The sequence below is a fragment of the Liolophura sinensis genome, chromosome 6 (genome assembly GCF_032854445.1).
Source record: "Liolophura sinensis isolate JHLJ2023 chromosome 6, CUHK_Ljap_v2, whole genome shotgun sequence".
Classification (NCBI taxonomy): Eukaryota; Metazoa; Mollusca; class Polyplacophora; order Chitonida; family Chitonidae; genus Liolophura; species Liolophura sinensis.
This window is the reverse complement of record NC_088300.1, coordinates 48,268,631-48,283,942: the sequence shown is the minus strand read 5'-3', so window position 1 is coordinate 48,283,942 and position 15,312 is coordinate 48,268,631. Positions and strand designations below refer to the sequence as shown.

General features: G+C 37.4%; 1 protein-coding gene across 5 annotated transcripts in view; it reads right to left on the bottom strand.

Moving 5' to 3' along the window:
• LOC135466698 (recombining binding protein suppressor of hairless-like) overlaps positions 1-15,312 on the bottom strand; it is a 55,682-nt gene that overhangs the window by 25,325 nt on the left and 15,045 nt on the right. For all 5 annotated transcript variants that reach the window (XM_064744346.1, XM_064744345.1, XM_064744343.1 and 2 more), the window contains one exon: positions 2,019-2,415. In XM_064744346.1, coding sequence (XP_064600416.1) covers positions 2,019-2,238 — 220 coding nt within the window. In that variant the 5' untranslated portion in view covers positions 2,239-2,415. The remainder of the gene's footprint in view (positions 1-2,018; positions 2,416-15,312) is intronic.

The window sequence follows — 15,312 nt, the reverse complement described above, 5'->3', positions numbered from 1 at the left end:
GTGGTGTAACTGGCCTGCTAGAGTGTAACAGCTGACCTAGATACCATTGTACTCCTCAAATTAAAGCAGTCTAGCAGAATATTTTACACCTGACACAAGATCTTGGTTCATTACAGAGGCCCTCTTATCATAAAGTATAAACCATACACTGTTAACGATGTCTTCAGTTTCATAGCTCACAGCGAGTCAGTCTTTACATGTGACAAGAGGTCACCGACACAACTGTATGATGTTTTAGAACATACCCTTTAGGCATCTCACAATGCTAACACTACTCTAGCGAAGATAAATGGTCAATGTGTCAAGTTTAGTAAAGCTCATTTGTACCTCTTTATGGACCAGTTTTTGTGAGGCTTGTCAGATGTTAAGCATGGTACATCTTACAATCTGATAGAACTTCTGATAAGGAGCCAGCTTGGGGTATGCTGAACAAGCTAACGCAATCTATTGTTAGAGCAACTTCAACATGTCCTTCATGTGGGTTATAGATAGGTGTACACACAAATGTACATGTTCATTCATCCATAAACCACAGTTATATACCAATCCTAATGTCTAGTGCACCCTCACCCCACCCCCCAAAAATAGATCACAGATCTGACACATGAAGATATGCCACTGTTGACAACAACAATTATCAATCTACACATGCTTGAAACATTAAAACCTTAATACATTTAGGTACCTGGTACTGCACGTCTGTTCACTCCATTAGAAGAGTGTGAAGTGCGCTTATAAGACCAGCTACATATTCCATACATGCATTTCATGTCTTTGCCAAAATAGCCAAGCTAAAGCTCCAGAAAACAAAGACTTCTGTGTATTACATGTACATGTGTACGTGTACCTTAACACATCTCCATCACATAATTACAAGAAAACATTTTGTTTTGATCACCATGCCCAATGTATCTATTTATTTATATTGGAGTTTTACGCAGTACTCAAGAATGTTTCATTTATATGACGGGGGCCAGCATTATGGTGGGAGGAAACCGGGCAGAGCCCGTGGGAAATTCACAACCATACACAGGTTGCTGGCAGACCTTCCCACATAAAAGCCGGAGAGGAAGCCAGCATGAGCTTGACTTGAACTCACAGCGACGGCATTGGTGAGAGGCTCCTGGGTCATTACACTGTGCTAGCGCACTAACCAACTGACCCACGGAGGCCCCTGTCCAATATACACATGTACATGTAACATCAGTGTAGCCTGAAGTCATCTTGGTAAGCCTGAACTAAAGCTACATGTCTTAAGGACTCAGGCTCATTCATGGGAGTCTGCTCTCAACTCGACATGTATATGTAGCGGAAAGAACCTGAATGAAAGCAAGACATCCGAGCCTTTCATGTAGGTTAAAAAGGGAAGGCCACACTGATATAACTTGTTGTTTCATGGGCAGAATAAATCTTTTTTCAATGTCGGGGAGGGTATGAAACCAAAAATAAAACTTAAAAATCATCTAATTTATGGGAAATGTGGACTGTTCCAGTAACTGAAGACATATCTCAATTATCAAAAAGACTTTAAAATCAGTAAAATCATAAAAATATCAAGATTGGATAAACATGGATTATAAGTTTTATTTTATTCTATTTTGGATTTTTTTTTTAGTGTTGTTCAACCTATGAAACACCAAATTAAATTGGTGTCGCCTCACCATGCTCAAACTCAGAAATCTGGTCAAAGCATTCAACATCTGACAAAAGAAGTGTGAAACAATACAGGCCCTTCTCTATTCTCAAACACTTATTTTTAACTATACAATGCTGTTTGAAAAACTATTTTACATACATATAAATATATCTGAAGACAGTCTCTGAAAGCTTAAAATTCATGTATGGCATGAAAATCTACTGGAAATTCCAGTAGATAAGACAGAAAATAAATTTTTACGAAACTTTAGGCAAAAGTTTCAAAACTACCATGGAAATTTACATGCAAGGTGAAGGCCAAGTCAGGTATATGTAGTTGCACACAGAACTATTGGGTTTTGAGCAAACAACTCTGATCTTACCATGAGACTGGTCTGGAATTCCAACAGTGACTGTGGATGAGACACCATTGTGGCTGTAATGTGACTGAAGTCTCTTGTCCGTATCGTACTGGCCATCCGCTTTCCCACAGCCATTCACTTTGACCATTTTACCATTGGTCAAGTCCACAGGATTGTCAAAATTGTTTGCACGAGCCATGTGGCCGTTCATATGTTGTGTGGACAAGTCTACATCAGTCATGTTGCTTGCATTATGGTTATATTCAACAAACTGTTCATTCTGGTGCTCAGGAAGCAGGCAGTTAGAGGGTGGAACTCCGATGGGGACATTGTAGGGTAAGGCATTGCGCGTGTCCGTCTGGAAGAGGCTCAGGCTGTTCTGGTCTAAGGTGGCTCCGATGCGGTACCCAAATTGGCCCTGCAAAGTACAAGAGATACAACAACATTAGCGCCACACTGCATTAGGACATCTTAAATACATGTACATGTATATGTCACATTAACATAAGGAAATCTGTCTTTCAATACTTGACAGGTAAAGCTCTAAATGTAGGGGCTGGTTTCGGGATCCTGAGCTAAAAATCTTAAAGGCAATTCAACCTTGAGTCCCCATTAGCTGACCTTATTGGATGTCTCATAACAAGCGGCATGAACAAACATATGTGTACAGGTCAGCGCGTAGGAAAAATGCAAGCTCATATCAATAGGTGCATATAAAAGAAGTTTTCCTGACACACGCCGTATAGTGTTATCAAAAGATGATTTTAGTAGATGGGAGTGAGTCCTGAAGATACACCCATTCAAATGAGACACTGCATAGCTATTTACATTTTAACCAGGCACGTGGTGCGGCAAGTAGCTGTCATAAAATATTCCCAAATCTTATCTCGTAAATAAAGAGGAGGTATCAAAATTTTTAACAGATTGAGAATTTCTTTAGAAATCTAAACATTGTGGAGGAAGCAATTCTTTGACAAGGGTTATACTGCCTGCAGGGGAATGAATGCAACGTCACATTTACACAATCCCATTTAAAAAAAAAAACAGTTGAGATATAGCTAGGGTTACTGAGTAAGTTTAAAACTAACCCCATCTTAAACAGACACTTTTCAGCCATAACAACCGGGGTGGGGGTTCATATGTCATGATATGTTTACTCTTCATCTTGGGCTGATATTGCAGGCGTTATTAATATTTCAAGAAGAAGCAAAATATGCAAAAATACTACACCATGATGGTTTTTCATTTATATCACTCAATATAAATTTGAATGTGAAGGTTTTTATTTAACCTAGAGAAGAATGAACAAAAAAAAAAAAAAAAAAAAAAAAAATGACCATGAATAACTCTTTAACACTTTAGATTCTTAAAACCTTCTCTGACTATGAGTAAATAGTCTAAATATCATTCTCAATAAAAACTATGACCACAGTCTATCTCTATTATGCCGAAGAGAAAATCTTTTAAGTATTTTTGTTAGACACACTGTTAAGCGACCTCATGTTAATTAGAAATATTGATATGAACGTGATTGTCTTGCTGATAAACAAAACAAGAGAATTCCTATGAGCAACTATAATATCTTCTATTTTAAGATATGACTTCTCGGCTTTGAGATACATATGTTGAGGCCAAGTCTGCATGCCCAGGCAGCAAACTGTTGACAAATGTTTCAAATTTGTTTAAATTAAATACAAGTAAATCAATATCAGGATCTAAGACAACAGGTAAAGTAAGTATCAACAGTGGCACGGAGACCGGCATGGTGTCAAGACAAAGATCTTCCTCAATCTTGACAGCACATCAGAAAGCCATAAAAGTAAAACAGTAGGTAAAGAGAGTGCTTGTCTGTATTACACTGTACTCGACAGCTTTATAACACTGTACAGCCTTCCTCCACTACTACCTATCTGGGATGGTCATCAAGTACCCCAATTACCCACTCTGATCAAGAATAGCATTTTTCCTTAAAAAAAAAAACAAGCCACACACACACACACAATTAGAGAACAATTCATGCAGAAAAACACAAAAACTCTTTCACATGCACATGTAATTCAATGTACATGTAAGGCTTTCTTATAGACACTTGTACCTACATGTATATATGCAGTGTAATGTACACTTTCTAGTTTTCTATGGCTCTATTGTTGCTTTACATGTAGATTGAACAGTATTTATAAATAACACAAAAATGAATGGCGACACAGGTTTTAGTAAAACTCCCTAATTAGTAAAACCCCTCTAATTATGTGAGTGAAATAAAAGGAACCTCTTAAAAAATGTGGACTCTCAAAAAAGTTTTGTATTTTTATATCCTTCACTGGATTCCATATTCACCTTCTCTTGTCGTTTATGGTCACCTCAGCTAACAGAGACTGTTGTATAACTAGTGTGCGCAATCAAACCAGGGATGGAAAGATTGCTCTGCCTTCCCATTGGTAGTCCGAGTCCACTCTGACGCTATGCATGGTAAAAATTTTGATTGGCCAAAGATGGCCCCAAATCAACATCAGAGCGTGCTCCATTTAAAAACCTGATGCAGTTAAACTGTCAGGGTGTTTGGGACTAAAGTTATTCATCAAGTAAGTATCCATGACAGCGCTCTGACGATCACATTGGCCAATGAACAACAAATATGGTCAGAAGTTTACAACATGTTCAAAAGGAGAGAGATATGTGTACAGCATCTGCTTGTTTTTCTACCTTTTAAAGTTCCAAAATTTAAAAAAAAAAACACAAAAGTTGCATTGATCGTATGTGTACAGACCAGACTGCTTATGTGCACGTAGAGCATCCTCAACAAATTACAGGCGTGTCTGACTTTCCGAAAGATATTTCAGAAAGTTGAACACACCAATAATTTATAGGGCATCCTACATATACAAATCAACATGTGCCTTAACAGTTGAAATGGAACAGTTTTACATTGCAGTAGTAAGTAGAAGGAAAATACAAATATTCATCATTCATTCATGACATTCACCTTATCAGTGTATGTCAATGATTGAAGAAATAAAAAAAAAGATGTTGCAAACGCTACTAAATCACATTTTACTGGCACTGAAGTTGGTATCATGAATGATGAATGGAGCACCATGTTACCCTAAGGGAAATGGGCATGAACATATTTGCAATGTACATTTTAGTCACTAAGTCCTTTCAGTAAAATGCACTGGTGCATATAGTGCACCCATATTTCACAATTCCCAGAAAAATGAAAAATATAAATTCAGGGAATAAATAGTTGCTCTCCAATAAAAAAAAAAACAGTCTTCTAACCACTCCATGAATTAAAATGAGATTATTATTATTAAACAATATTAATTTTACCATGCAAACTGGTGAATAAAATGCTAAAAACAGCACAAGCAAAACTGCTACATGAACAGAGAACTTGGCAATGAAATTGCAGTTGACATAGATTGTACAGCACAAATTACATGTACTTCTACAGAAGATCCAATTACAGAGCAAATGAAATCCCAACTGCACCTAAAGCTTTACATGTCACTGATTGTATGCACACTAGAAAGGATACCCTTGAATATATTGAATGTGAAAAACAGGATCCCCAAACAATTTTTCAAGTCCTTGACAAGAAGACGGGTGACACAGTATGATGACCTAGGATATCCCAAGTACCGGCAATTTCCAAATCTGAGCCTGTCAGTTTTATGCTTAATCAAAAGCGAATTTGATAATCATGTTGATATGAATGCATATGTGGGTATATTTGAATTTGCAGTTGAATAGCTGAGGAGAAGACAGGTACCTATACCTGAATACACCTCCCAAGCAGTCAGTGCCCATACCGTCCAATAAGTGGACAGTCTTAGCATAGTTACACCTACCAGATCATTCAACGCATCTTGTGTGCGGTGGGATTATATAAATAGCCATTCACTTTTAGAAAATAGATCAAGCTGAAGTATAAATCAATAAGTGAATGAATAGAAAAGGTTGAATATTGTATGGGTTTTTTTTCAGGGTGTACAGGTAGAAAACATGACTGTAACATAGATGGACATCAAATGTGTACACTCCTGTACTGTAACCTACACCACTGTCAATACAACACCAAGGACAACTTTCTGCCCAGTTTGAATCGGGATTAAAATATAAAAGGTATTTAATGACAGTCACTATTTGGCAGCTCAAAACAAGATCAGAAACTCGCAAATATTTGAAATAGGACTGAGTGGTCAAAGCCCTACTGAGTATTTGAGTTTGGAAGAATGACCTAAGGCAAACTTACATGTATTCAAGCCCAACAGGTTAGTGCACTTGCTGACTATTAGCACAGTGTACACAGACATCGTGCTACTATCACATATGTATGTACATGTCTCGATCTTGCTGAACAAATACATTTCTGAACATATGCAAACTGGAGATAATATGGAAAAAAAATCTATTATTTACAAAGAAAGCTAAAATATCAGGATTTGCTTAACAGATACCTGTGAAAGCAATTTTAGCCAAGGTGTAATGCATATCTCATTACCTGTAGCAACCTGCATTTAACTGTACTATTCCTAGTCTTACAACAAAAGAGAGCTATTAACCTGTGACTAAATTAACAAGCAAAAAGAAATGAACATTAAAAAAACCTGCTATGTACAGGTTTTATTAAAGAGCCAGTACATTAGATTGTACGTTAATTAAAACATTGTTAAGAAACAAGGCCTTATCAATGTAGCATTGTTACAGCAAAATCACCAGGCTGTTATCAATGGTGATACTGTAAATACATTATTAGAAACTAATGAATTTTATCTATGAATACATACAAGTATGGGTACACCACATTTTTGTTCACTCTTAAGCATTTCCTGTTGTTTCACACTGAGCAAGCACATTTAGCTTTAAAGTGGCTATGTTGAAAACCAATGAAACTATTTTAAGCTCTGCAAAAAGGTATGTTTGTTCATACTAAATATACAGGTGTAGATTTTCTTGTGTGAAGTGTCTACTCCAACTGGGTGACAACTTATCAGAAAGGGGTAACCAAAATCTGGACATAAACTATCTTAACTTTATAAGAAGGCAGCCTTACATTTGTAGTTCACTTGGAAAATTGACTGGGAACTCAAATCTCAATGGCAGGGGCCTGTGTGGCTCAGTCGGTTAGCACGCTAGCGCAGCGCAATGACCGAGAAGCCTTTCACCAATGCAGATGCTGTAGCGCTACGCAATGACCCAGAAGCCTTTCACCAATGCGGACGCTGTGAGTTCAAGTCCAGCTCATGATGGCTTCCTCTCTAGCCGTAAGTGGGAAGGTCTGCCAGCAACCTGTGGATGGTCGTGGGCTTCCCCCTGTTCTGCCCGGTTTCCTCCCCTCATAATGCTGGCCGTCATCGTATAAGTGCAATATTCTTAAGTACGGCGTGAAACAACAATCAAATAAGTAAATAAATCAAGTCTCAACGGCAAATTTTAAACTGCTACTACATTTATGATCATTCCTGATGCAACGAGTCACAGAGAGATGCAGCCATACCTCAAAGCTAACATGCTGCGTAGACTGTATGTAAACCTACATAAACATGTAAGACGTGTCTGTCAAACTACTTAAATTCTTCAACCTTTTCGTATGTTTACAAAGTTTTTTATCAAGCATATCCTGAAGACATTATTCTGTGTGGACTTATTCTTTTTATACTTATAATTTTGGTGAAGCCCTGACACTGACCAATCCAACCAATGTAGTTTTGTGCCCAAAATCAAATTAAAATGTGCATAAAATGCAATGAAAGTTGCTCTTTCATATGCGAAAAGGTTGACGAATTAGGGTAAAAAGGCTAGTTTGTTTACCTGAGCCTCTAAGGATTATAAACCCTAATTCTTCAACCTTTCTTAAGGTCTTTTAACCTTTTTTAAATTCTGCAACCAATATTTTACAACATTCTGAGAGAACTGTGGGATGTAGAGAAATAATTTTTACAGTTTTAGGAAGCTTGCATCTACAACAACTAATTATTTTAGCATCATTTTCATAATAATTGTACATGTATGCATCAGTTCCATTGAAAAAAGTACTTAAGCAGTTAAAAAGATTGACGATTTACAGTAGCTGTATTCCATGATAGCTTTACGCCTGATGAGGACCAGGTACATGGCTCAGCACGACATACCCAAATAATTACTGCCACTTCAAACATTTCCTCTATGTAGCATACACCAATTATTTGATCAGCCTACAAAATGTTGTTGATGAACTGAATCAGGGCATAAAGGTCATATTTGTGGCAAGCAGAGTCTTTAGGCTTTTCAAAACCCTTCAATTCATTGAGTGGGGTGTGTTAGAAAATACAGGTATTAAACTGAACAGAAGGGGCAGGTCAATAAGTTTAACACTGTAATTACAGGTTACTCAAGGTCTCATTAACAAAGATTATCTTCATAACTACTGTACAAATCAGAGCTACAATAACTTCTGTCTTGCTTTTTTCCCCTTTTCTTTTCCCAGCTGTAGAGCCCTAATTCCTCAACCTTTTCATACATTAAAAAGAAACACTCAGTGCAATTTATGCATATTTTCAATTTGATTTTGGAGACAAAACTAAATTGGTCTGTTCGGTCATTTCAAGTGCTGCACAAAAGAATAACTGCATCAGTATACACAGAATGATGCCTTCAGAATATGAAATATATACACATTTCCTTGATATGAAGACGTTTGGAGCTTCAGTCCGAATACAAAGATGTAGAATGTTCAGAAGGTGCATTTTTTAAAAAAATTTTTTTTTAAATTTTTTATTCTATCATTTCTCCACATCAGTCCCAGTCCCAGTTTTACAAAAAAAGAACCCTCCAGGGTATCAGAAAGAAAAAATACCTATGACAGTTATGCAGATTTGTGTTATTTGCACTTGAAAAATCAGATTTTCATTGTTACAATTTTAGGAGTGAAAATTAGTTTGAATGAAATACAAAAGAAACAAAATCAGCTAATCAATGCCAAAGGGAGTTCAAGTGATGAGACGGTTCTCCCCTCGAGGTATGTTTTATTTTTAGACTCTGTCCTACATCAAAGATCTTGTTAGTGGTGCATTTTGACCTAAAGGTCATTATTAATACTTTACCTTATTCTTTTAAAGATGCCTGCTGATATATATTACATCACCACTTTACACACAGCTAACCTGTTTGAGAATATGTTGACACTGTATATTATCCAAAAACGACCTTAGAAGAAGGAATTATTTTTCACTTACCCCCAAAATAATACAAAACACAGTATTTAATTTAAACAAGGTACATGTACATGCATATTCCTATAGCTATATGCACTTCAGTGAGCAGTAATACTTTACATAAGCAGATGAACATCAGTAATCTCAGCTGTCCTTCAAACAGTCTTCTGATATGTATGTACAAATGAACAGTATGTAAATGCACGGATTACTACTTTAAAGAATACGGTTTCCCTTACATTTATTTATTTAATTAATTGATGTTTTAGACAGTCCTCAAAAATATTTCACTTATACGACAATGGTGGGAGGAAATTAATCTATGGGAATCCATTTAGGTTCTAGTAAAAAAAGTTGCATCAACATTTTTACTCAAATTTTTCTGATGGCACTTTGAACTGAAGACTATGATTCTCTGTGTGTTGCTTCCAAACTAGTTTTTCTGATCATCTTTCTGATGATTTTTTTCTGATAGATCAATGGCATGACATTATATATAAACACATATGCATACTGATACACCAGACAATTCTGCACATTTCTTTCTTATGTAGGGTAAGCTTAACCTTTTTAACAGTCTGTAAGTTATCCCAGGACGCACACTCTCTATTATCGCCATGATTTTTATTTATGCGCTGATAATCATACCTTGTATGTTGGTACGCACAAGAATGTCATGAGCATATTAAACTACTCATATCAAGCGCATCTGAAACGCAGACATACATGTACATGTGGTTAATGGACACAAACATGGCATTCTTGTGACACGTGTGAGCACACCTTGATGAGTTAGTACCCAACATATGAAGGTTACATTACAAATTTATTCCACCCCATCTGGCCAACTATCCAGACACCCTTCATATCAGACAAAATCTGAACACTAAAATTCTCTACATGTTTGGACATTGAGTTTCAGCTACCGGTTACACAGGCTTAATTCTTGTTTATTTCTCCTGTGAAATATTTATATTATCCATTATAAATTCCGATCTCAGAAAATTAGTTGGTGTGTTTAATACTCTGGTCAATTTTGAAAAAAACTGTAACGACAAATTTTTGTTCACACATTATAAACATACCAATTTAATTTTAATAATGCTCTTACCTTGAAGTTTAATTTGTACAGCATTCATAATATTCAGTATATTTCACAATTCCTTGCCTTAACTTAAATCCCATAAAATGCAAACAACTGTTTTAACTTCTTCTGCATTCATTTAAATAGCCAAGAAATGTAATTTCTTACAAGTACTTTGTTATTGTGAAGACCTAACAATGTCCATTTTAGCCCCTTTGTTTGGATACTGAAATGTAGCATTGTCCATGTACATGTATCAATGTAAAAAGAAGAGTTTAAAGCTCATGTCAAAAGAAAAGAGCCTTCTGATGAGATTTTACATACACATCAAATAGGTCAGCTGTCACAAGTCTACCTTTAGTCAGACAATTAACTACCCACAAAACCGCAAGTTTGCTGTACTTTTCGGGCTTACCTTGTGACGTTTTTTGTCTGATACAGCACATATTCTGTTACCATCTACCCATGGTCGATACATGAACAGGCACAATAACAACGCTAGGCTAGACGAAGACAAACTGTTCGAGTGTCCTGGGACAGGGTGGGGATGCTGGTGTCACATGAGAGCCAACCCGGTCAGGCATGCTGCTATTTGAGCAGGTCTACACACACACACATACACAGCAAAGCAAAGTCCAGGCTACCTTTCACTGTCTATATACACACACATACAGGACAATCCAGGTAAAAGTTGGCCTTAACAAGCACAATCCTGACGATAATTGCCTGGGGGAATTTGACTACTGGCTGATAACTACATAAAACAGTGGCGGAACAGGCAGGCTGGCAGGCCAGGTCCCCAGTCAGCTACTTCAGCAACTCTTGTTATCAGCCAGCCTTCATACTGTCCCCATTACACACAAACAGCACACATATATATGTTAAATATGTATTGGTATGTGTCTGGTATGTGAAATGCAGTGAGCTGTCAGAAGTACCGGGCCTAGCTGTCCTTTGACTGCTCAGCCACAGCAGTCCTGTATGTTCCCACTGTGTCCTGGACTGGCTCTAACATAGCTGACAACAATACTGGTAGTCTATATACCTCCAATTCGACAACTTCTTCAGCTCGCCTCCTTGTCACAGGACCTTACGAGTTTTCGCGCGGAGACAGCTCACTGAGACATGCACACCTACATCTAACATATACACTTCCCTCCACTGCCTAAACACACTGGCGGGTGTTCACATCTGGGGCACTTTTCACCAGTGAACTAAGCTGTTTTTTGTCACCATTGGCACAGGCTAGGAGACAGCTAGGCTTTCTACCTGTAATTACTAACAATTGAGGATAACAGCCTGGGGTCATAATCAAACAGCCACACATACCCTCTGTAAATAGTTACCTGCCTTTTTAATCACCCGTCATACATCTTCTGCCTGATCCTGGGATGATGAGAGAAAAAAAGCTCAGGTGAAAACGAGCAGTCCAAAATCTTTGAAGTTGTAAGTACTTGATCTGAGGAGGGGCCCAGGTTGGGATATACCTTACAGGTGGCAGAAGGGACTGACATGGACCATCCATCAAGGCACCCGCTAGTGGCTCAGGGTCTTACGCAGGTCACTCCCACCCCTTCACACATTCAGGGTCAAAGACAGCTCCCTCTCAACCCGCAAAAAGTGCAGAAAGGCCATGACAGCCCCAGTAAATGCTGCACTATATGTGCATGTACCCTTATTTACTTATCAGTTTATACATAAAAAAGTAGATGGAAATTTTGCAATCAACTCCTCATACTTTAAAAATTAAAGCCCACTCCTTACTGGTCTTGGCTGGATTCAATTCTCAGAAAGTGAGAAACATACTATACTGTGCAATATTAATAGCCTTGTGAAGAAAGGTGAGAAATGAAGAGTTTCTGTCAGTTCAAAGGATGAAGCTCTGCCTAGCCAAAGGCACATGTCTGGAGGGGTGGTACCAGGAGGGACCATCGAGTTAGCCCTGGGGGGCAGTAACCCCAAACACTCCACCCTGAATCCAGTCTAACCCTGCCTCTCTCGTATTTCACACCTAACAGGAGAAGTCAACCCAACCCCTGAACAGACACTGACTTATATCCAAGAGCCGTCTGACAAGTGTGTGACACAACCAGCCAACCACTGACATAGGCTTCGCAACTCCCACAAAAATATGGACTTCCTTCTGTCAAGGGAACAGTGAAATTTTACCTTCTGAAAACTAGATGGGACCTAATGTGTTGGAAATTCTTTGTGCTACCGTTACTTTTAGTATAAATATATACCGGTTGGAAAACTTGAATAAAAATTTTAATCATTTTACATGTGATCACCAATTTTAGATGATGCTAAGTTGTTCTCCCAATTTACATATTTTCTTTTAGATTACCACCACACAACAAGTAATTGAGAAAAAGAAAAATTTAATTACTGCAAGAAGGTATGACTAATCCCAAAAGTGCCTTCCTGCATCCTCTTATAAAAGAAAATCAACATGCAAAGCACTGTAAAACTAACAGGTGAAAGCGCACCCAACACTTGACATCAGTGTTAAATGTATCAACAGTTACTAGCACTTTGAAATACCAGCAATTAATGTCTCAATGCTATCAATACAAAGCAGATCACTTGTCTCACTCCATATGACATGTAAAATGACTTCAGACGACGTTTCAAGAGGCTAATACTTGTGACAATGGAACTCAAGTTTATCTACATGTCCAATTAAGGCAATAATATTAATTTATCATAATGCAGTTGCAAACAACTTGTTTTTATGTGCAACAAAACTATGACATTCAGCCATGGTGTTCTAATAAATAATATAAAACCCCCATCATTTTAGCACTTCTAAAAATGACCTCGGATATCAGATAATAAGCTATAATCTTCAATCATCTACTGCATTAACTTGTGTTATTAATGGCATTACAATCACTAAAGAACAATCATACATGCAATTATCAGCAAACAAAAACACTGATAACAATTATCAAAGAATTTACACTATGCCGATAACAGTGTAATGGCTAAATGGCAATGTTTAAAGGCTTTTAAATGACTTATTTGAAGATGATAAAATCATGAATTACGTAATCGGGCCAATAAAGGCCGGCTTTTCATGGAGTCAATCTTGGCACAATATGCGCTTTGTGCTGTTGCATAGCATGAAGGTTCAGCAGCATAAAACACTACCGTGAAACCCACTGATAATCCCGTTATTCCCAATGCCCTGAATATGGAAGAATGATTCTTTCAACAGCGTTCGGGTCAATGCTGAACACTTCAAGTGCTTCACTTGACACTTCACTTTAATTCTTCAACCTTTCACTAATCACATAAATAAATACTAAAGAGAATCGCTGGCATCTTCTGTAATGCATAGATGCACTTGTTTACCAAGATTTCAGTACCACAGTAATAAAACCCTTCAGGTTTAGTGCGAATTAATTACAGGATACTGAAAGTTGAGAAGGTATGGGGGTGGTTCAAGATATGTATGCCACCCTGGGGATATCTCTCATGGCGATGTCCAATTATGATAAACTATCAACATTCAAGAAAGGAGAGTCTTATATAAACTTTGTCAGTCAGAATGTCTTCGTCAATTAGCACTGCAGGCATTTTGCAGTAAGAATTAAGGAGTATTATATCTTGTTGAACAGGAAACTCCCTGATCTTTGCTACTGTGGAAAACTGGGGACACAAAAATCTACCACAGCTGGTTTCTGAGTGGCAGACTCAACAACTGATGACATCTTTATAGTATGTCCTGGTTACATATGTCGGTATTGTGGTAACACAAGTTCAAGAAAAGTTGTAAACAATGTCAACAAAGCAAATTATCACAAACACTTGTTCCCATTTAGTTCCCATCTCACTGACCAGGCAACACTTCAATTTGAGGCCTCCAAGAGGTCATGAACAAACAACAAGCTGTCACCTCATAACACCCCTTATAAGCATGACTCTCTATGAACCAGACAAAGAAACTGAATATCACATCAAAAAATAAAGGCTCTCTTAAGTTCATGGGCTACCTAAAGTCATAGCATCCTTAATTCTATGTTTACAACAAATTTTAGTCATTAAAATGTAGTCTAAACACATGCACTGTTAGCATGGAGAACAAACAGCTTTTCACTTAGTTCCTGTCTTCCACTATTTGACCAGAACAGCCAATTACCCAACCAAAACAAGCTTGGCCAATCTGCACCATAAATACAAATAAATAAAGAGTTTATTAGGTTACGTAAACAGCTCCATGAGGAGTGTGACCCATGTTAACACATGGGCTAAGTAACCACAAGCAGTGACAGCAGCTGCCTTAATTTGAGGTGTCAAAATAAATATCCCTTAATTGTGTATATAAATATAGGTACTAACAATGCATCACACTTGAAGTGAATGACTTTAAAAGGCATGTCAGTTATTTAAACACAGCTTAGGCTGGGTCAGTTATAACTGCAACATTAATCATTGCTCAATGGACACAATAAAAAAATTCACATGTAAAATAATATATACTGAAGGGGGGCTAGTAATTTCCTTGTATCACTCCATAGACCTGCCTGCATCAGGCAGGTGATGTTTATGTTAGCATTTCAAAGTGATGAAAAGTACACATCCTGTCAACTTGCACATAGCGCATTTACTCAGTGCCATGTTACGTAATCATTATAACCAATGTTTTTACCAACATGTCCAGGTTGCAACCTGAAATCAAAACAACTCCTTGACTAAAAACAATGCTGACAAATCTCTTTGAGCACAATGTTCATAATTGTTATTTTTTTAACCCCTTGCATTTACACATCTGACGGCTAGAATCCATCCCAGTGCCACAAACAACATAAATCCTCAATGAAAACAGCTGATAAAAGCCCTACCTTCAACAGCACAGATGGACAAGATTCAAGAATGTTCACTACTGTTACATAACATCACACAGTCATATTATATGCATGTACACATTTGTTTAATTAAAGCTTGGTTTTTAATATCTGTAAAATTCAGACAAATATTAAAGAGACTAACTCACTTAAAAATTACTTTGCACTTATTGTCCACATGG